Below are 21,237 nucleotides of genomic sequence, written 5' to 3' on the forward strand. Positions count from 1 at the left end.
CGCTTGGGGCGGGGCTTTTGGGCGATTTTTGGAAAGGCACGAGCGATAAGATCGGCCCAATCCCGTGGCCAAATAATGAGTGCTAATTGTCCGCACCGCACCGCGGAAGTCAAAGAGGTAGCCCCCCAAAACACCATCAAATAAAATACATTAATCGACTAATGTTGAAGCCCGGTTGAAACCAAAACCGGCAATTAAATCGCGTTGAAAGCAAGGTCATGGCAGCTGTGAATTTTTCTATAGTGACAAACGCATCGAAGAAAACGCACCAGCAACATGTTGCCGGTGCAACTGCACGTCAGCAACATGATGCAGTGTCGCTCCATTGCAATGGTTGATTGATACACATTCTTCGGCTGCGATATCCACTTCGGCTCTGGCCAAAACCCGCTTCGAGCCCCGATTAAAGTTGTAATTCGATTACTCTGGAACTGGTACCACACATTGTTCTGCGCTTGCTCTCGTTGGCTTTTGTTTTTTGTCCGATATTGCTGGTGTTGCGGTGTTTTCGCTGCTGTTACCAATGTTGCGCATGAGCCGGCGTCTCAGCCGGAGTCTCGGCTGCGGTGTCTCTGCTCCCAATCCCCGATCTCCGGTCTCGCCGGTCTCGGGCGGTATATATTAGGGCCGCCAGCCAGCAGCCAGCACAGTTCGTTAACAGTCCTAGTCGTGGTTCTAGGAGGTTCAACCAGCGTCCAGCGACCAGTGCCTGTGCCGTGTGTCGTGTGTAGTTAGTTTTCCGCTCATCGTCAGTGTGTCCCCGAAACTCCTTTTCGAAGCTCAATCTTGTGATCTTAGCTAAAATGAAGCCATTCGTAAGTATGCGCCCTGGGACCGAAAGGATAACGCCGAGCAAGAGGATTAAAGTTATAAATAATACCAATGGCTATGTGTAGGGAATTGTGAGGAGTAAAGGATATTTATTTCCAAGTTTTACAAAAAAGTGTTTCACGTTCTTACATGTGACAGTAATGTAGTTTTCTTAGAGTACAACGACTTAACCATAAAAGAATACAAAAGTATATAAAATTGATTGGTTCTTAATATCTTGAAATGTTTCATTATTTAACAATTTAGTTCATTAAAGGAACTTCCAAAGTCCTTAGCCGCCAAGGTTTAGATAGATGAAACATAAATAGTACAGCTGCTTGTTTAGTACAGCTGCTTGTTTAGTTTCGATCTTTGCGATAATCCTTTCCCAAAGAGAAGTGTGCATACCACACCAAATGATTAAATTGGATTTTGACAGCCATTCGAAAAGTAAACACCAGCATGACAGTGACTTGCCATTAAATTTGAATGCATTCCTGGCATTCTTTTAATCTGTCATAGCGCAATTGGCTTAAAATTGAACTGGCATTGCTTCTGTAAATTCAATTTAATTCGCCTAAGTTCCGCTCCGAACAAAGTGCCACCTGTACGTCATGCTAAGCGAACCACCCAGAAAACCATCAGCTGCCATCGAACTCAGTGCGAAATCCCGTTGATAAGCCGTTGACATGTTGCATGTCAGACAGTTTATTCAACCGTTTTTCCACCACTTTCTGCCCCACTCACCTGCTGACACATAATATGGTACATAATCGCGCCGCATGCGGTAATATCTAACTGACTGCATATCTGGGAATCGAATTTAACGGTTGCGCTTCGCGGCTCTGAAAAGCGAAAAGACTGAAAAACCGAATCCAGAAAAAAAGCGAAAAGATGGGCGTGTGGGGCAAGAAAAGCGAGAGGAAAACGCTGGCGCAAAAGCAAGAAAAGCGAAAAGCCTGTAATTAGGTTAGCAGAGGCGGCTTATAAGTTTCCACTGAATGACACCTGCGATTAACGATTTTGGGCGGTGGCTACCGCACGAGTAATTATTGAGCAGTCACATAGTCCCACGTATAACACCTTTTGCACTGCGAGAAACATGTATACACATTGTTTTGATTATTAGAAGTATTCAAGCAAATGAACGTATACGAGTTTTTTAATTATAATCCCACAGAGGTACAGTCAAATATTATTGTATTCTTACCTAAATTATGCCATTTTCATATGCCTCAGTTTATTTTCATAAAATGTGAGATACACAACTAATATGTCTTTCGTAAATGCATCACATTTAAATGTCTTAAAAATGAGTTAAGTTACCACACCGCTGTTTGTAATTTAACATTTAAGAAAATATATTCAGCACCAACTATAATTATATCAAATTGTCAATTTTTATTCAGTTTATTACCGCAGCGTTGCTGGTCTCGACGGTGTCCGCCTCGTGGCACGGAGCCGTCTCCACACAGTACCAGCACCTAGACCCGCACAGCCATACCTACTCCTACGGATACGCCGATCCCAACTCACAAAAGCACGAGACGCGCAGCCATGACGGCACCACGCGCGGGTCCTACTCCTATTTGGATGGTCATGGTCATTTGCAGTCGGTGTCTTACACCGCTGATCCGCATCATGGCTTCAACGCCGTGGGCACCAATCTGCCTCAGGCTCCTCAAGCTCATGCCGCTCCAGTCTATGCCGCCGCCCACGCCCATGGCGCATATGCTCCTTACGCCCACGGACCCATCCACATCCCGGTGCTGACCCACGGAGGCGTCCCCGTCGATACTCCCGAAGTGCAACACGCCAAGGCCGCCCATGCCGCTGCCCACGCTGCTGCCGCCCACAATGCCGGAGGACACCACCTGTACAAGCGCTCTATCTACGGCGGAGGATGGGGATACGGACAGGCCGCCCATGTCCCGCTGACTCATGGAGGTGTGCCCGTTGATACTCCCGATGTGCAGGCCGCTAAAGCCGAACACTATGCCGCCCACGCCAAGGCCCTGGGTCAGGTGGCTCATGCCCATGGAGCTCCTGTTGAGACGCCCGAGGTGCAGCACGCAAAGGCTGCCCACTTCGCTGCCCATGCTGCCGCCCGTTCCGGACATGCCGTTGCCCCCATCAACCACGGTGCTTATCACGTGCCCGTAATCCACAATGGAGTGCCCGTCGATACGCCCGAGGTGCAGCACGCCAAGGCCGCCCACTACGCCGCCCTGTCGCAGGCCTCCGCCCACGGAGGAGCCTCGCACGGATCCTGGGACGATGGCAGCTACGACGGACGCTGGGAGCAGAGCCACAACAGCCACAACAGCTACGCCTCCGGCTACGCGCACAAGGGCCCCATCCACATCCCGGTCATCCACAACGGCGTGCCCGTGGAGCCTGCTGAGGTGCAGCACGCCCGCGCCGCGCATCTGAATGCGTTGGCCGCCGCCGGACATGGAGCTCCCGCCAGCCATGGTGGCTACTACGGCGGCAATGGACACGAGGATGATGGTCAGTACCACGCGCACTACGATCACTACTAAGTGGCCAGCGGTCGGCACTTAGAGTGTCTAACTTCCGATCGACGACGAGCATCTCTATACATTCTGACTAACCGAATACTTTGCATTGCGTACTCGCACGCCAGTGCCACTTTTATGCAGCATTCGCAACTCTCTGTCTTTCTATACATCTATCTGTTCTATGCTGTTGCTATATCTTAACCTCTGCCACAAAAACACGGAAAACTACAAGCAACTACACACGGGAGATTGAAGTGCTTCGCAGGAAGCCTTCCTTGCCCGCTGGGGTTTGACCGAATGGTTTCTTGATCCAGTCACAGCACACACATTACCTACATACTTCTATCTGTACTACGCCTTCTCTTTATTCCTCTTCCTCCGAAAATCTATATCTATAATCTTTATTCCCCTGATACTTCGATTGAGAATAGCTGTATGAGTATGTTGTAAATAACAGTTGTAATTTTTATGTATCCGACCAGATATAGATCTATATTATATATGAACCTGCAAACAGACAAATAAACTGCAAAAATGTATTTGATCACATTTTGAAGTGTTTGGATTATTTGTTGGTATTGTGGCATTGAGAGTTGGAAATTAAATATTGTTTTCAGCGACCACCAGGATGCAATGTTAACTTGCTTTTTAATCATGCTTTTAAGCATGAAGTTTCCCTACATCAGTATTAATGATATATTTCTTTTTTAATTTTTAACATATTTGTGGAAATTATTGACGTTTCTCACACAATTATTTACTGCATGATTTCTGTTAGCATATATTAAATAAAGAAAAACAGAATATAAAGCTTCTACACAAAAATAATAAAAACGTATTATTCTTATTAGACTGTAAGTTTGAGCATATTAAACAAACTTGTTTATTTAAAGTAGTTGATACTTTTTATACCCGTTACTCGTAGAGTAAAAGGGTATACTAGATTCGTTGAAAAGTATGTAACAGGCAGAAGGAAGCGTTTCCGACCATATAAAGTATATTTATTCTTGTCAGGATAAATAGCCAAGTCGATATGGCCATGTCCGTCTGTCCGTCCGTCTGTCCGTATGAACGTCGAGATCTCTGGAACTACAAAAGCTAGAAAGTGTAGATTAAGCATACAGACTCCAGAGACATAGACGCAGCGCAAGTTTGACGATTCATGTTGCCAGGCCCACTCTAACGCCTAAAACTGCCATGCCCACATTTTTGAAAAATGTTTTAATATTTTTTCATTTTTGTATTAGTCTTATAAATTTCTATCGATCTGCCAAAAAACTTTTTGCCACGCCCACTCTAACGCCCACAAACGGCGTGTGTGTGGAAGACTCTCCTTCGCACTTCCTCTAGCTGAGTAACGGGTATCAGATAGTCGGAACTCGACTATAGCGTTCTCTCTTGTTTAATATACTTTTAATATTAATTAAAAGGGCATCCAGTTTTACGGCTTGGCCTTAAAAGGGAAGGGATATTCCGTTTACTTTAAACTCTGTCGCATATTTCCCAGTCTCAGGTCAACTGGCGCACCACCCAGAACAACCACCTAAACCACTACTGGTGCCGCACAACTAGCACCACCCACCAATCCACCCACAGTAACTGCATTGAAAGGAACATAAATATTTGCAATGCAACGATTGAAATTTGCATAGCCCCATGCATATACATATGTGTTTGTGGGTTCTTTGTTGAAATGCCCCTGTGTGGGCCGGTGGGCGGTTTGCTATGTGGGCGTGGCCTTTGAATCCCCACCAGGGAATAGCTGCATGTGGCACGACACTGAGAGCGAACAAACAATCAATCAATGCGGTATGAGTCCTGTATTTTTTGCCCAGCCGCCTGCAAAATTGTGTGTCTTATGCGGGGAATGTGTCACTCGACTTCGGGTGACTCGAACTATTCGAATACTGAAGCTTGGCAAACAATTTGAGTAAATACATTTCCAGGCATTTGTCAAGTTCGAATGAATGTGCCCCAATAAATGTGTGACGAGCTCTGGTCTCTTGGCCCCACGGTGGGCGCCATAAATCCAAGTGCAACCTTTCGGCCCAATCGACGACCTTGAGCCAGGGAGGGGCTAGTTTATTTCACAGGCAGGCTGGTAGCTAATTAAAAATTAACAACTCCTGGCCGGCACGCAAAGGTCAGTCGGCAGGTGAAAGTGTGGGCAAGGATTCTCAAATTTCCATTTTCCACGCATAAACAAAGGGGCCCAGCTCGAGTTATCGTAAATTTTGGGACGTCGTTGGGGATGGGTCGTTTGCCATTTAATTAAGCATGCATTGGCATTTCGATTTACGACCAATTGTCGGCTAACGGTGGCAATAAGTGAAATCGTTTTTAAAAATATGCGACCTTGTGGGGCAGGTGGGGCTCACAGTCTCAGTTTGTTTCGATCCGGTTACTGACCCGGCAGTTAATTTAATTACACACCAAGCAGAACATAAAAGCCCCAAAATGGTTCGAATTACCCGCCGAATTGTGTTTATCTGCAGCTCCGAGTATTTGGCACTCAGCTAAATAGGTAGTCTGACCAATTGGCCAGCAGAACCCGCAACCGAATCCGAATCCGAATATTCACCTCGATGGAACCACGGCCCGTTTGGCCGCAAGTGCTGGGGCGTGGTCGCAGGTTCCAGCCAAAAGTGAATGTGCAACGGCAACATTGCTTCCAACTAATTTCGAACAACCAATATTATTGCAAGTGTTAGCGTTGATTTGGACTCGCTTCTTATTCCGAGCTTTCAAAAATTTCATTCCGTTTGAAGAATTGCATTTGCATTTGCCCGCCAGTTAAGCAAACCAATCGATGCCTCTTGTGGTTTCTCGCCAGAATTGGCCAGTTGTTGTGTGTGGCATTTGGCCCAGCGCTTAGGGCATGGATTTCTGGCTTTAACTGACACAGCTGTTGGGTAAACACAAAACTTTAAGCCAGCACAATCCGAAACAATTTCGGGCCCTGCTACTCTGACGCTCTCTAGTCTTTAGTTTGGTGGGCGTTGCACTGGCGTCGAGGGGCATTTTGCATATCTTCGGTCAAATGGGTCTTATATTTTACATACATTTAATTTATGGTTTAGGCGTTAATTTATGGCCTAATTGATCTGATTTGAATACATGTTGCAAAAGCTGGAGTGTCGAAAATATCGGTAATTGTTGTGTAAATAAATTGCTACTCGGATGAGAAAGGAGCCATAAGCGTGTTTAACACTGGAAGAATAATTCATGATTTCCTCCTTTAAATAACAAATTAAAATATCAATTGCATATGCTTAGTCTGAGCCAGGTAAATTTTTATATATTATTAAGAAATATTTAAAAATATAAAAATATATAAACAGAAAACATTTACTAAACTTGTTTTTTAATTTTATATGTGAACAATATATTAGCAAATCAGGTTAGCATCGAATTTTAAAGTACCTTCAAATATAATTTCTTTATAGATGTTAATAAATTAAACTGTTTCTATTACTCTAAAATTTTCCCCACACTGAACATATAAATATAGTTTTATTTACAATTTTATAAATTTACAGGTGGTATTATATTCACATTTTGTCTTTCAAAATATTTAGGTTAAATAATAAAATTTACTTTAAAAAATCAGTTTTTAAGTACTATTCATGCTTTGTTAATTAATAAACTAAAACTGTGGGCTGGCAACAAATGTTTCCATAACTATTCCATTTATCTTATTACTAAGAAATGTTCAGTCTTGAGAAAAAGTAATCGGTGTCCGGTGGATATTCTTTTTGTTACGCAATCCACTTTAATCCGCGAAAGTGGATTTGTGTCTAAGCACTAAGCAGATACTTTGTCGCAGCTGCTGTTTCGATAAGGATTCATCCACTTTGCGAGACGATTTGAAGATATCAGCGCAAATAGCGCCAGCACACACGAATGAGGCAGAATCATTGTTGCAACGTAGATAGTGCAACGCTGAAAATTCGATTTCTAGCTATTCGCGCAATTTGTGCAACAAAGTAAGCCACACGAAAGCATGAAAATGGAAGTAATAAGAAGCACTTTTGCACCGACAAAGCGGAGACAAGTGTGCAGGAAACTTTTTTTTTTTTTTTAATAATAATTTTATTTATTAAGGCATACGGGGAAATCTTGGAGCCTGATATTGAATAGAAAAACAGCGAGTGCATCTGAGCAGAAACTGTTAAAAAGTTTGGAAGAGAAAAGAATGGCATAGTTTCCCTAAGGGTTTAACCTTTTCCCACATGAATACTCAGTTGAAAGCCGCTTGTGATACAATGTATTAAATGCACTGTTTTAGTGTTGGCTAAAACTCTCTTGGAGCTCCCCTTTCAAAATTAACATCAACTGATTGGCATGTAATTAGCATTTTCCCCCGGAAAATCGGTTAGGGAAAAGCATATGTAAATTACATTGCCTACTTTTAGGCATAATTTATGCATTACTTAAACCGACATTCGAAAGCTGCTGTGTGTGCTTTTGTACATATCCGATTCTAATTGACATATGGTTTTAGTATTAATTCACATTAAATATAAAGCAGTTCGAAAATAAAGTGACTAACCCATTTCCATTAGGGCAACTTGTACATATGTTGAAAGGTCGCCTATGTGACTACCATTTGACCTTTGTTCACCATGTGTGATGAAATAAAAACTACAAGCCCCATTACTTTGTGATCGAATTTTAATATTCGCTTGCCTTAGCTTAGGGTAAGTGTGACCTCAAAAAACATTGACTAGCTTAAGGACTAACTTAAGTGACCATCAAAAGGGATTAAGGCAAATGGCACGAAGGTTACCGGGCGTTTACACAACGTGACTGCAAGTAAAGTGAGAAAATGATAGTCTTTTTAATGTCAATATTTCACGGCTCAATATTTACTTACATCGCATTTGGCTCCGGATCGGCCCAAACGGGAGCGGGCACCAGCACGGCCGCCTGGACAGGAACAGCAGCCGGTGGTGGCTGAGGAGCAGCTCCACCAGCTCCACCGCCGCCTCCAGCTCCATTACGTGCTCCCTTTCCTCCCTTGCCGCCCTTTCCGCCCTTCGAGCCATCCGGACCGTCTGGGCCATCGGCTCCATCGGCGCCATCTTCGCCATCGGGCTGCGGACCCGCCGGACCTGGCGTTCCGGGCTGTCCACTGTCGCCGCTCTGGCCGGATGTGGCCGTTCCTCCACCGCCACCGCCTCCTCCACCACCACCGCCTCCAGCGCTGCCTCCGCCACCAGCACCTCCTGCTCCTCCCGCTCCGCCTAGAAGTGCTCCCGCCAGTCCTTCTTGACCGGCACTTCCTGCTCCTCCGGCCTCGGCAGGAGGAGAGGGGGCATCTTGAGCGTCAACAGATTGTGACGCAATCAAACTCAAGGCAGCAGCTTCTTCGGCACTAGATGAAACGCTTCCACTACCACTCTGGATCAATTCCGTGTCCAAGTACTCTCCCTCTCGACCAGGCTGTGGCTGCCACGAGCCATCTTCGGGGGGCGAAGGCGGCTTGTAGGAGCCGTCGTCTTCCGGCGGAGGAGGAGGTGGTTGGACTAGCAAAACAACGGGTGGAGACAGCAGATAGGTTCCGACTGCTGGAAGACCCACGGGCACAACATGACCATGGGACTCCTCGCAAAAGCTGATGGCCAAGAGGCCGAGGAAAAACTGGTAAAGAGACAAGAGAATAAGTTAAAGAATACAAAATTTCTTTCACATGATGTGCTCATCACTGCACTCACCACTGTGGCACGCATCTTGGAGAGCTAGTTTCCGATCCCTTCGAGTCCGTGCTCGACTGCTTCCAAGGCGGGAATGACTCGGTTGGCAATGCCCTAGGCCAGCTTTTATACGGTGATACTGAGATCGCCGACTGCGGTTGCTGATTAATTGCGAGCAGAGGCACTGTCTATACTTGGAAGCTGCTGCCACTTTGCATGGCACCTGCATAAATCAAGTGCTACCAACGCTAATTGCTGCAACAACAGTTACGAGAGACAATGATCTTGTTATAGTGTGTAATGAGCACCATAACCATACATAACGCTTGACCACCCGATCAAAAGACGCAGTTGCCATTACACCTGAACTTGGCCTTTTAATTGACACGGGCCAGTCTTCGGAACGTTGGTTGCCCTACATGGAGCCATATATGGAGTTGGCAATACATTCTTGTTTATAGAGGTTTTAACTTTTGCAGATCTACATGGTTAGTTACATAGATCGTAATACCTGGATTGCTCTTCATTTTAATAATCCTATCTAGAAAATTTGTTTATGAAAGGTCTCGAGCCCTTGAATACTCATATAAATATTATTATAATCTCTAATTATAATCTCGGTTATATTTTATGAATAGTGCGATATGAACTAATACGTTCCTAACGATTACCATAAAATTTAAACAACTGCCTGGATTGCTCTTCATTTTAATAATCCTATCTAGAAAATGTGTTTATCAAAGGTCTCGAACCCTTGAATACTCATATAAATATTATTATAATCTCTAATTATAACCTCGGATATATTTTAAGAATAGTGCGATATGAACTAATAAGTTCCTAACGACCTGGCAGGTCGCTTATATGTCAAAAAAAGTAGTAAACCTAACATACTTTCTAGACGGATAAGTTTTTATACCCGTTACTCGTAGAATAAAAGGGTATACTAGATTCGTTGAAAAGTATGTAACAGGTAGAAGGAAGCGTTTCCGACCATATAAAGTATATATATTCTTGATCAGGATCAATAGCCAAGTCGATCTGGCCAATTCCGTCTCTCCGTCCGTATGAACGTCGAGATCTCAGGAACTACAAAAGCTAGAAAGTTGAGATTAAGCATACAGACTCCAGAGACATAGACGCTGCGCAAGTTTGTCGATTCATGTTGCCGCGTCTTGTAAATTTCTATCGATTTGCCAAAACAATTTTGGCCACGCCCACTCTAACGCCCACAAACAGCCCAAAACTGCCACGCCCACACTTGTGAAAAATGTTTTGATATTTTTTCATTTTTGTATTAGCATTGTAAATTTCTATCGTTTTGCCAAAAAACTTTCTGCCACGCCCACTCTAACGCCTACAAACCGCTAAAAACGGTGTTTAACACTCTCCTTCTCCCTTACACTAGCTGAGTAACGGGTATCAGATAGTCGGGGAACTCGACTATAGCGTTCTCTCTTGTTGATATTTGTTTCGATATATTTATTAAGATATGAAAACTTCAATAATTTACAGCTTGCATCGATAACATTTTACTATCATTACTAAGCAATTACAAAACATTTGTTTTAAGGGCATTTGCGATCGTACTATGAGGGAAAGTATAGTACGATAAATAAAAAGGGGTGATAGAGCAACCGACTCTCCCACTGTCACCAGCATCCAGTTCAGATTCTTGAAATTTCTTACTGCTTAATCTGCTAATAAATAATTAAAATGGGTTTTTAAATGCACCAACTGCCGGCGACGAGCTGCTTTGCTCCGCGATAAGATAAAACGGCTCTGTGGCGTCAGTTGGCAATCCGAACTTCGCACGGAGGTTGACTACTGTTGACCAGTGGTTGTTCTGAGTTGGCTCCAAGTTGGCGTTGACTCAATAGCCCGGCTCGATTGCATGGGACGGCAGTGTAGGAATATGCTTTCAAACCGGTTTTCACTCTCAACCTTTTAGAGCGTAAAAAAGTGTAGCACAGTGGGAGAGAAAATTAAACGACTCGCCAAATAAAGCGAACGGAGCGAAGAGCTTCTCGTGGCTGTTGGGCGCCACATAAATGATGAGCAACTATTAAACTCTGTGCAGCTTCAACTAAATCAATTAAGCCAACAAGCTAGAAACAACAGCAGCCACACGGCCAGGAGGAGCTGCGCCAGCAGGCAGCTAAACAAAGTAATGGCAACGAGGCTATTATCATCATCGTCCTGTGACGCATTCCCGTTCCCTGCTCCCCAAATCCCCACTCTCCAGTCTCTCAGCTCCCACCTCTTCCCTATTTCCCTGGCCTCGTCATCGTTAGCATTTAGCAGCACAAGCAACAACATAACTCACGGCAGCCAGGGGAGGACTAGTTCCGCAGGACCAGGAGGTAATGGAGTCGTCTAGCTTGGGGTCGGGGCATTCTGTTTGCCCATCCGTGCGTTTCCCAGATGAGATGGCGCTGGTGCGTAGTGCGTAGGGCGTGTGTGGGTATGGGCTACACTCATCGAAATGGTGGATGTGCCGGTTGGAACTTGTGCTTCAGTACCACACCTTTGATTTGATAAAAGCATGTTTGCATTGGTTTACTTTTTGTAGCAACTTCCTGGAGGGAAGTCTTAAGGCACTAGTCTCTCACTAGTCAGGCAAATTAACGATGCATGAAACAATCCTTCGACTTGGTTTTATGACTTATTACCAAAAAAGAATAGATTAAGGATACTCAGCATTCGTTAGTAATAATACTTTAATTTTGTTATGTTACCTTTGGTCTTTTTCTTATAATTGGGGTGTGTGCATTAAAAAATTTTTTTTAATGGGCATTGCCTTAAATTAATTGTATGATATTAGAGGAATATATTGTTTAATAGAAGTTAAAATATTTGTATTTTAATAATAATTAGGAAAATGACAAATCACTTGTTTATGTTAGATATACTAATTAAATTTAGAGCGCATTACTGATACCCAGTTAACATAAACCTTAAAGGAATTCAAAAATACACATTTAAAGCTGCACAACAATATATGTATGTAACTTTATTTATTAAACAGATTGTAGGGCTAGAGGTTTACCCATGCATATAAATATGTAAGAAATATATTCAATAAATCAAGCTAAATTATATTTATATTTATATTTACAATATACATTTTAATACTGATGTGCGTTTATGTTTAATCGATATTCTTCATTTTGGCTCGTTAAACGTTTTATTATTTATTATTAGGCACTCAAGACGTACATTTTCTAAGTGTATTTCCATGGTGAAAGTTTGTGCCAATTAGGCGAAAGAAACTTTGGAACGCGACAGGACAGGCACGTGGAAATAGACAGTGTAGACTGAGATTCCTTTTGCTGGCGCTGCAGAAATTCAATGTCCGCAAGTCGATTAATCAAGACGCAGACGCACCGCAAATGCAGACAATGCGCTAAAATATGCTGCCAATAAACACGATGGACCACCTTTAAGGATTCATCTATCAATCCATCTGTTTGAACTGGGGACACACTCGCTCTCGCGCCAATTTCTCCCAATTCCTGAGCACGACTGGGGCAGCATATAAATAGTTTCTCTGTGGCTTGGGGCACCTCCATTTGTTTTGCCGCCTGACAGACAAGTCAAGTCAAGTTGCCCAGGACAGCCATTTGTATCCCGATCCCTGGACTCAGTTTGCGTGTGTGGTTGCGGGCCCCGAAAGGACGAAAAGGTTTCCCTTCCTACGTGCTCTGAATGACAGGATGCTGGTGACCGCGGGGGGCGGGGATCGAAAACAGTTTACAGAAATGATTACCACTGGGCGAATGCGTAATGGGCAATGGGGCGTATGTGCGATGTGAAAAGTTATACGAATGCAAGCGCTCTGAAGTGTGAATTAAATGGCAGCAAACTTTTACGATGGAAATTTCTTGGAAAACCACTTTTGGCGGCCATCAAACTAAAGCGATGGTCGAGTTTCATTGAATATATACAAGCGTTTTGAGAAAATTTGAAATACGATGAAAGAATATTGCACAACATTGATTACGCCTCGTTCTCTGACCGGTGTTTTCGTTGGGGTCAGCTAAAATGATTAATGATTTATGGATCGCAAGGGGAATGCACCCATTAACTTTTAGCCATGTCTTTACACCTGTCACATCTTACTCATACTACAAAAATACTTGGGGAAATCATCAATTATATTTCAAACACCGAGGAATAAACCGTGCAGACAGATAGCGAGGCAAAACCACATTAAATTCACTATAAATCAAAGGTTTGTTAATTACACCGCCCACCTGCTGTGAAAGTGGGCGTGGCAGCTAACCATCAAACCACAACCACATAGAACGGCACTCTGTTCCTCCGATAAAAACTCATAAACGTGCCGCCATGGAAAAAAATTAAACAAACACAGAAATACGGACAAACAGACAAGTGACTAAAGAGCTTAAGCAGAGTGTGGCCAGAATGGTTGGCTTTAACAAAAATTGCAATATTTGTATTATTTTTATTGACCGCCACAAATTGGCCCATTGTTGCGACAGCGTGGTCCGCTTTTATGGCCATATCATAAAGGCATTTTGCTTTTGTTTTGCAGTTTTTGATTTCATTGCTATTTTTGTGAGCCTGACTTTTGGTTCGTTTTCGCCATTTATATTTCTATATGCCCCGACACGTTTATTGGGTTTCACGCCATGGCTAATGACCAAAACATTTACGAGCACAGGCGGCGCCTCGGGTGTCCAGCCAACCAAACAGCTATACCAGCTATCCAGCTATTCAGAAGCGGAAAAAAACTGGTAACACGACTGGAGTTGGACTCTTCCCGGTGGGATGCGTCCGGTTATGAAATACCATGCTTAAAGTAGTGTTTCCTCTGGCAAATCTGTCAAAGAGCTGCCTAGATAAACGTATTGCCTTAAACCTACATATCTGACCTTTATAAATACAGAAATTGAGTACCCATTACAGACTAAATTGTTTTCTTTTAATTCAACGCTAAGTTAGCGAAGAAGTTTACTTATGAAACGAAACATAAACTGGAGAAAAGAACCGTGCTATTATTAGGGCCAATAAAGGAATGTTAAACATTGCGTTCAACAAAGCACATTAAAGCGTTTGGCTTAAATTAATGTTGGAGAATGTTGTCTGTACTTTAAGATGGCGTAATATCCTAGGTCGTGTCAGCCAAAAGTCGTGAAGTGTTAAGCCTGGGGATTGGGATTGAAAGCCGTCGAATATCCCATAAATACTGCAGGCCAACATTAAGCGACTTATCGGCTGCCTGCCGCCAGTTGGTCTAACATCAATTTGCTCCATTTTATTCGCCTGATCCCTTATCAGCCAGAAATTGCCATCTCCAGCGTGCAATTTACACATAGACCATTGACGCCAAGGGGGCAGAAATGGTGCTTCCTTTTTTAGGCGGGTGGATGTTTTCATAAATGGAGTCCGAAATCTGTAGCACAAGTTGGGGAAACTTCACGTTCCAGCTTCACCCTGTCAAGTTGTGTAATTGGTGTTAGCAATGAGGCAAGGAAGCCCTTGTATAGTTCAGTTGCCACCATTCCCGCAGTTGCACTGGGACCAAAGTCAGTTGAGTAAACCGGAGATGTCTGGGACAGCCAGCGGAAAAGCAAATACCAAAATACAAGGCTCTTCTTGGCGCAGTCCTTGATAATTGAATGTATTGTCTGTACTCGTGCTATTCGTAGCGTAGAAGACGTCCATTTGCATAAATGTCTGACGCGACACCAGGCAGACATCGAAGGAGACCAGAGCAGACTAGCGTTTTTCTTATTTTCCCGATTCATGGGGATTCACCCGCTATGAGCACTGCAGATTAATATTGGAGCCGGATACCCAGTCCCAGTCCGAGTAAAGGGAACTGATGACGCAAGTGCCCTTCCATGCCTTGCTTTTGTCTTGCGATTCGCCCTCCATCTGGCAACCTGTTGATATGGCGACAATTCGAGCTATGATTCCGATGACTCATTGGAAAATATGGCGGAGCAGCCATACAAGCGAGCTCTTTTTTCTGTTTTAAGAATCATATACGCGTCAGCAGTTGACCTTCTTCGGTCAAAGATGACAAAACAGCGATGGCTCTTAAATTTAAGCAATTCCCCCTTTAACACTCATATCATTAGATCTGGCACTCGTTACTTTGGTGGCACTTCATTCTCGTCCACAGGGTTGAGCAGGGAATATAAGTGACACTTAAGCGAGCAACGCGGCCGCAGCTTTATACCCACTTTCGGTTTCGGGTTATTTATTGCCTTGTTTGCCCAGCTCGATCACACAAAATGGCTCAATTTCGTTCCAGCTTTATGCCAGGAACTGTTTTTCGGCAGCAGCCCACAAGGGGGTTCATACAAACACCAATCATCGAAACCACAAGAAAGCCAATTTGCATGCAGCACACTAAGCCTCCAAAACACGTATACGCACCGGTGGACGGTTGTGTGAGTGTGCGGGTGTGCTTACACGTGGCACAGGCATCTGGGAAATGTGATGTTTGGCTTTTCTATGCCAGCTGTTGACTTTTCACACTGCCTGGCATATTGTTGTTAACAGGGAGTCCCAAAAAACAAATCATATTTTATTGCAACGCATTAATCTTATCTCGACCTCCGTGGTTGTTATATGGGCCACGAAAGTGCTAAGTTTGGAGCCGAAAAAAGGAAAACACAGGCACTTCGGCTGGAGTATTCAAACGTACACATAATTTTTCAAGTTTCCACCGCAAAACCGTGCATAATGCCGTTGTTCTTAGATCCTTTTTTGTTCGGCTGCTTTTAATTTTTGCGTTACTTTGCTTTGCCTACCTTTCTGTGCTCGGTCATAAATTACTGGCAGGTGTGGGGCCTCTAATTGCGTGATAAGTTTACCAATCCACTGATGAGAATGGGTGGCTCCTGCCGGATTTTTCCCAACCGCACGGCCAGACATCATTCGGTGATTTGCGTCATTGGCTGGAACAGCGTGGGCGCCTCGAAGGCGAGGATTTTTTGAATGAGCTTCAAATTTTATGCAACGCAATGGAGAATAACAGTGAAGGTTTATACTTTTCGAACTCAAGTTTGTTAGCATATTAAATTTTTTATATTTCTTTCAAGTAGTGCAGAAATGACGAAAACTACTTATTACCGTTCAAAATATAACTTTGATTAACTGCGCATAATTGCGAGCTTTTTCCGACCTACAAATTGATTTACGGCCCAAACTTATTAGCAGTCTTTTCCCGGTGCTCGGCATGTACTTGCCTGGCTGGCAACAACTTCATTTGCGTCCAAAGCTACGAACCACTTGAGCTCTGCGGCCGCAAGCCCTATTTCCCCTCCCATAGCGGCGCAAAAACTGAAGCATACTTGCAGGCTTGTCATGCTTCCGCCAGCGAAACACAAAACTGCCAACTTTGATATTGCCCCTGTTTTTGTGCCATTGCCCCAGCAACAAAGATGGCCAGAGCCCTGCCTAACTGCACATTGAACCGAAATCGCCTGGCAATGGGTGGTGGCTGGTGGTTGTTGTCTGCCGGCTGTGTAATTTTCTTTTTGGCAAAATTGCGACAAAAACTCGCGAAACGATACATCCACGTTGAGCGGCATGCAGTTGTTTAATGGCATGCTGATATTCGGTTGCCACTAAAACTGAACCGAAAAATAGTTAACAGTTAAAATAATTTTGTATTAAAAGTTTAGACCTTGCCCTTTTTTCAATTATGCTAATATTTTATTTGTCGAATGCCAATAGAAATTATAACACACGCTGGATGATGAGACTTTTGTGATTTACAATTTGCAATTTAAGTTTTCACATAATTAAATGAAGTGGAATAAATAAAAAATAGATGCACTTCTAAGTTATAATCTAAAAAAAGTAATTCCTATCTGTTAGAAAGTGTATAAAATGTTGATAATTTTGGAGATTATTTGTTTGAGATATTGTAAGAGGAATCGTAATGCTAGTCAGGTTTCACGAAGGGGTTATTTTATATACGTGAAATTACCGAGCAACTGCTATGAAATCTTCCACAGTGTAGCAGCTTAACCGAGCGGCAGGACTTCTGTTTATCTTGCGCTGTCAGTGGCAAAAACTCTTGCCGCTCAATCGTGGCTGACATTTAGGAAAGCCCGGGAGATTGTTGCTTAGTCATTTCGCATTCAAAAACCACTCGAGTGGCCACGGGTGGGCGGACTGGCGGGTTGGCGGGATGGCAAGTGAGTGGGCGTGGGAAGAATAATTCCGGCACACGCCAAAAGCAGGCGATTGACCGAGTTCTGGAGAGGATTTGATTATTCTGGAATACCGCCCACCACCCAATAAATAAATGAGATATTTGGTTGGCCACAGCATTGCGTACTGAAATTAAGGCCACATTTAATAGCATAAGACATTTCCCAGAAGCTTGCCTTAAATTCAAGCAGTTTAAAACTACGCATTTATTGAATTTTATTGGATAAAATATGGCAGCATTAATGAATGATTGAGAATGAATTGACGTAAGGTCATGTGGACTCAGTTCAATGCAATATTTGAGTGGGAGCCAGGGATTGATGGATGGCGGAGTGAATTGAAATAAATAAATGGCATTCCCAAAAGTGCTTTCATTGAAATGTTTTCTTGTACACCCCACAATCTGGCACGCTCCATTGCTAGCGTTAAATAAGTTCATATATAGGATTAAAGTTTTGTGAAATATAAATGGTATTCATGAAAAGCCATTGGGCACACGGCCAAAATTTAAATCCCCACCGGAGAATACTAACATAAAAACTTGATACGTGAAAAACGCGTACAGGTGGACAAGTTCCATCTGCTTTTGACATTTCCACGGGCCATATCCTCCGTCCTCCTCCGTTTTCCCAGAAGCGATTTATGGGGAAGTCATAAATCTGTGCATAGCAAACAATGGCCAACAAAAGACCTGTCGAAAATTGCGTTCTTTGTGCCTTTTCTGGCAGTAAACTTCCGTATAATGCGCACCCAATGAATTTAAATGGCGGTCATGTCTTTTATTGTTCCTCGATGCAACAGATAAGTGACATTCATTTGGACCGGACCACTTTTCATTTAAAATGAAAAATAAAAAAAATCTAGGGATTTCCCTAATTAAAGCTGTCATAGCCATGGTAATAAATTGTACGTTTCCTTGAGCTTCAATCGAATAAAGAAAAGCTTAAGACTTCAGTCTTTCTCTCAAGTTCAAGTTACACGAAGTGCTTAAGGTCAACTAGCTAATTGGATGAGAACAACTTTTGTATTCCACTTCTCTCCCGTTTTCCTGCTAATTTTGGTCCGTTATAAGTTTCTCCAAATACAAATGACCGCAGGCAGTATTTCATTCCGCGCATTTAAGCTGAACCTACTTTATGCGCAAATTCCCTCAGAATCAGAATGTGTACCAGACTCAGCGAAATCGAGTGCCAGTCAGCGTTTAGGTCAGCTGACCTCCGATGGATCATAATTGAATCGGGCCAAATAAGTTATTGAGTTGAGTCGAACGTCTGCTTCCGTCAACAAATTATCAGCAACAATAACCAAGCAACTTATCAAGTGACACAAATCCAAATGAAAGCCGGTGAAAATCGACTTCTACGTTTTTGGTAGGTTGGTAGGCTGAGCTGGAGAAGTCGAACAATGTTTTCGGGAGGGACATGCTCGCAGTGTTTCTCTGCGCTTTTCGTTTTGCCATAAAAGCAAATTGTTTCCCACTTTCTTTGGATGGGCTGCTCGAAGGGAGACTCCAGCTTGAAATTCTTGGCTTTTTTTTTTCGTTTTTTTTTGTGTTTTTGTGTCGTTTTGTTTCGAGTATTTTTGTGGCAATCGTTGGAAAGGAAATGGGTTATTGAACTGCAAAATGGCCGGGCAGGTGGCAGTTGGCAGGTGGCACTTGGCTGACAGGCAGGCGACCAACCGCACTATGGTCCTGCGGATGGCAGGACTCGCTGGCTTGTTCGTTCAACGCGTCAACTCCGGACTTTTCTCCCAAGGGTTCTGTGCCTGTGAATCCCCGTCTGTGGGTTGCAAAAATTGTTTTCGGCTTGTGTGCGTGCTGGGTATTATGTTATATTTTGTTTTCTTTTTCTTTCTTTTGGATGGGTAACAAAACACTGTTCCTTCGGGCTGGTCCGTTGATTGCACTTCAGGCGGTCATAACAATTAGGCTTAAATTAATGAAATTAACGCGTTGCGCAAGTTGTCATCAATTGGTTTGGCTTGGGAGGCACAGTTAAGTGTGTGTCCTTGTAGTTTTGTACTTGGTTAAAAAGGAGCCAAGCCAATAACTTGACATGGGTTCGGCTGATGGAAGACCTTGAGCATCGTTTACAAAAGGACCCTATGCATTAACAACGCTGTGGGGAATTTAATGGGTGCTTACTTTCAAAACAAATCGATTGCGTTATCCCTGTTAGTCCAGCGATTTAAAAACTTTTTCGAGTTATCGTAAAATGTTAACTAACAATTTGTCAAACTTTTGCACTTAACGAGGCTAGCAGCAGCAGCCTAAAGCCCAGATAACAATGTTCGATACATTTTTCTCGACTGGCCAAATGGGAAACATTGGGCCCGTAAGAGTGTGTAAACAGTTTGCTGAGTTGGCTGCCCGCTAAGCTGTCTTCACATTTTCGATTCCCATTTCTTGTAAGCTCTCCTTTTGGCCATGTCTCTCTGCAGTTTCTGCTCTGAATCTGGGAATTTGTGAAACACTCGAACAAACGTTTTTATTTTCGCTCCATTTGAAAATCCACTTTATAGTTTTCAAGCTGACTTATTTGTTTTGCGGGTGTTGACTGTCACAGGAAAGGGACAGGAAAGTTGGCAAGTTGTGGAGAAACTAAAATTATATGATGCCCTCATGCTGTTAAAGAGCTATTGAAGTTTTTGTGAATATAGAGGTCTTTACATTTAGCATACATGGACACTTAATTTTTTTCGCTTTGGATATTAAATTTTGCAAAATACTACAGAGCCGCCATCAATGAGTATTTTCATTACACGCAGACAAAAAATGGGATATGCTAAGAAATGCCTTTTAGAATGTAGTGTTAGATGTTTTATTATACATATATATACCTTAAAATATATATAAAAATATATATATTTTAAAATAAATATATAAAAATAAAAAAATTTTGAATTTGGCCATTTATAACTTTGGGTTTTTAAGTGGTCAAAATCGGAAATCGCACGACTCTATTATGTAGCTTAGTTAGTCATGGTTTCGTTGTTTTCGGCTACCGAAGCTTCCAGCTTCCAGTTTCTAATCTTGTTTAAAGTCATTTAGCACAATTAAATCGATTAAATCTTGAAATCTCTTGACTCGTGTGCTCTGGGCATTCCATTTAAGTGCCCCCACTTTTCACTGCGTTTCCCCGTTTCCCTGTTGTTCTGGGCTCGGATTGGAATGTTTGCTCTATCGATTGGGAAGGAGCGTTGGGAATCGGCCGCCTTCAGCACCGTTAGCTTCTGTATCCGCTTGCCGGCGTGTCCTTCTATCTGCACCTTGGAGTGCAAACAAAGGGATCCAAAGCCAAAGCACTCAGACAGTGCGAGCTGGTCAGACGGTCAGTCGTCCGTTTGATGCACGCTCCGATGCCGTTTGGTTATATCTCCGAGCCCGGTCATTGAAGCTTAAGGCCTTGGCACAAGCAGGAATTACAGCGGCAGTGAGCTTTGCAGCTTTTAAAGGAGTCCACAAAGACTGTCTTCCTACTATTTATGTGTGGTTAACATAATAAAATCAGAAACTTTTGTAATTTATGCCTTCTCCCAGTTTGTTCTACCATTTGCGGGGCCAATTAGCAACTACCTGCCTTTAGGGCCCCTAATGTTTTGCCATTTTTATGCAAATGTGCTGTATGTATATGTATACTTCAGTTTGACCGAGTTCCGGGGTGCATGCCTAAATTGTTTTTCCTGCGAGTCCTCGAAACCCCTTGAAATCACAGGGAAAATTAAATTTACTTGATCAATTATGCCTACAAAATGAATCGCTATAGGGGCGGCACCGTTCAAGATCTTGCTTATCGTTAATAGCCTAACTTTGGGTGTAATAGTCGCCTTTATCTGCTCTCGTCCAATTTTATGGAGGTCGGAGGATGGTGGAGTGGGTTCTGAAACTTTAGCTGAAAGTTAATGCCTTTTATCAATTGATTTCCATCAAATAAAACACTTTCTTGCTGCGGAAAGTGAAGCAAATAAATTGGATTTCTCTGGGCGTGGGTGGGGTATTCTTTCGCAGA

General features: G+C 43.1%; 2 protein-coding genes across 3 annotated transcripts; one reads left to right on the forward strand and one right to left on the reverse strand.

Annotated features, from left to right (window-relative positions):
- Positions 1-632: 632 nt before the first annotated feature.
- On the forward strand, positions 633-3,881 carry LOC26534778 (pupal cuticle protein). Of its 2 annotated transcripts, none has more exons than XM_015191889.2 (2): positions 633-815; positions 2,220-3,881. In XM_015191889.2, exons 1-2 carry the CDS (start codon positions 804-806, stop codon positions 3,351-3,353), a joined length of 1,146 nt encoding a protein of 381 aa, XP_015047375.2. In that variant the 5' UTR covers positions 633-803; the 3' UTR covers positions 3,354-3,881. The 2 variants fall into 2 exon arrangements, with proteins under 2 accessions (XP_015047375.2, XP_039232780.1); XM_039376846.1 differs by lacking the exon at positions 633-815 and adding an exon at positions 1,939-1,992.
- A 4,107-nt stretch (positions 3,882-7,988) lies between these two features.
- Positions 7,989-9,204, reverse strand: LOC6539841 (collagen alpha-1(III) chain). Its single transcript, XM_002086687.3, has 3 exons — positions 9,050-9,204; positions 8,209-8,975; positions 7,989-8,141 (listed from the first exon to the last, which is right to left on the reverse strand). Exons 1-3 carry the CDS (start codon positions 9,062-9,064, stop codon positions 8,129-8,131), a joined length of 795 nt encoding a protein of 264 aa, XP_002086723.2. The 5' UTR covers positions 9,065-9,204; the 3' UTR covers positions 7,989-8,128.
- Positions 9,205-21,237: the final 12,033 nt, after the last annotated feature.

Source organism: Drosophila yakuba, chromosome 3R, assembly GCF_016746365.2.
Source record: "Drosophila yakuba strain Tai18E2 chromosome 3R, Prin_Dyak_Tai18E2_2.1, whole genome shotgun sequence".
NCBI classification, from domain to species: domain Eukaryota; kingdom Metazoa; phylum Arthropoda; class Insecta; order Diptera; family Drosophilidae; genus Drosophila; species Drosophila yakuba.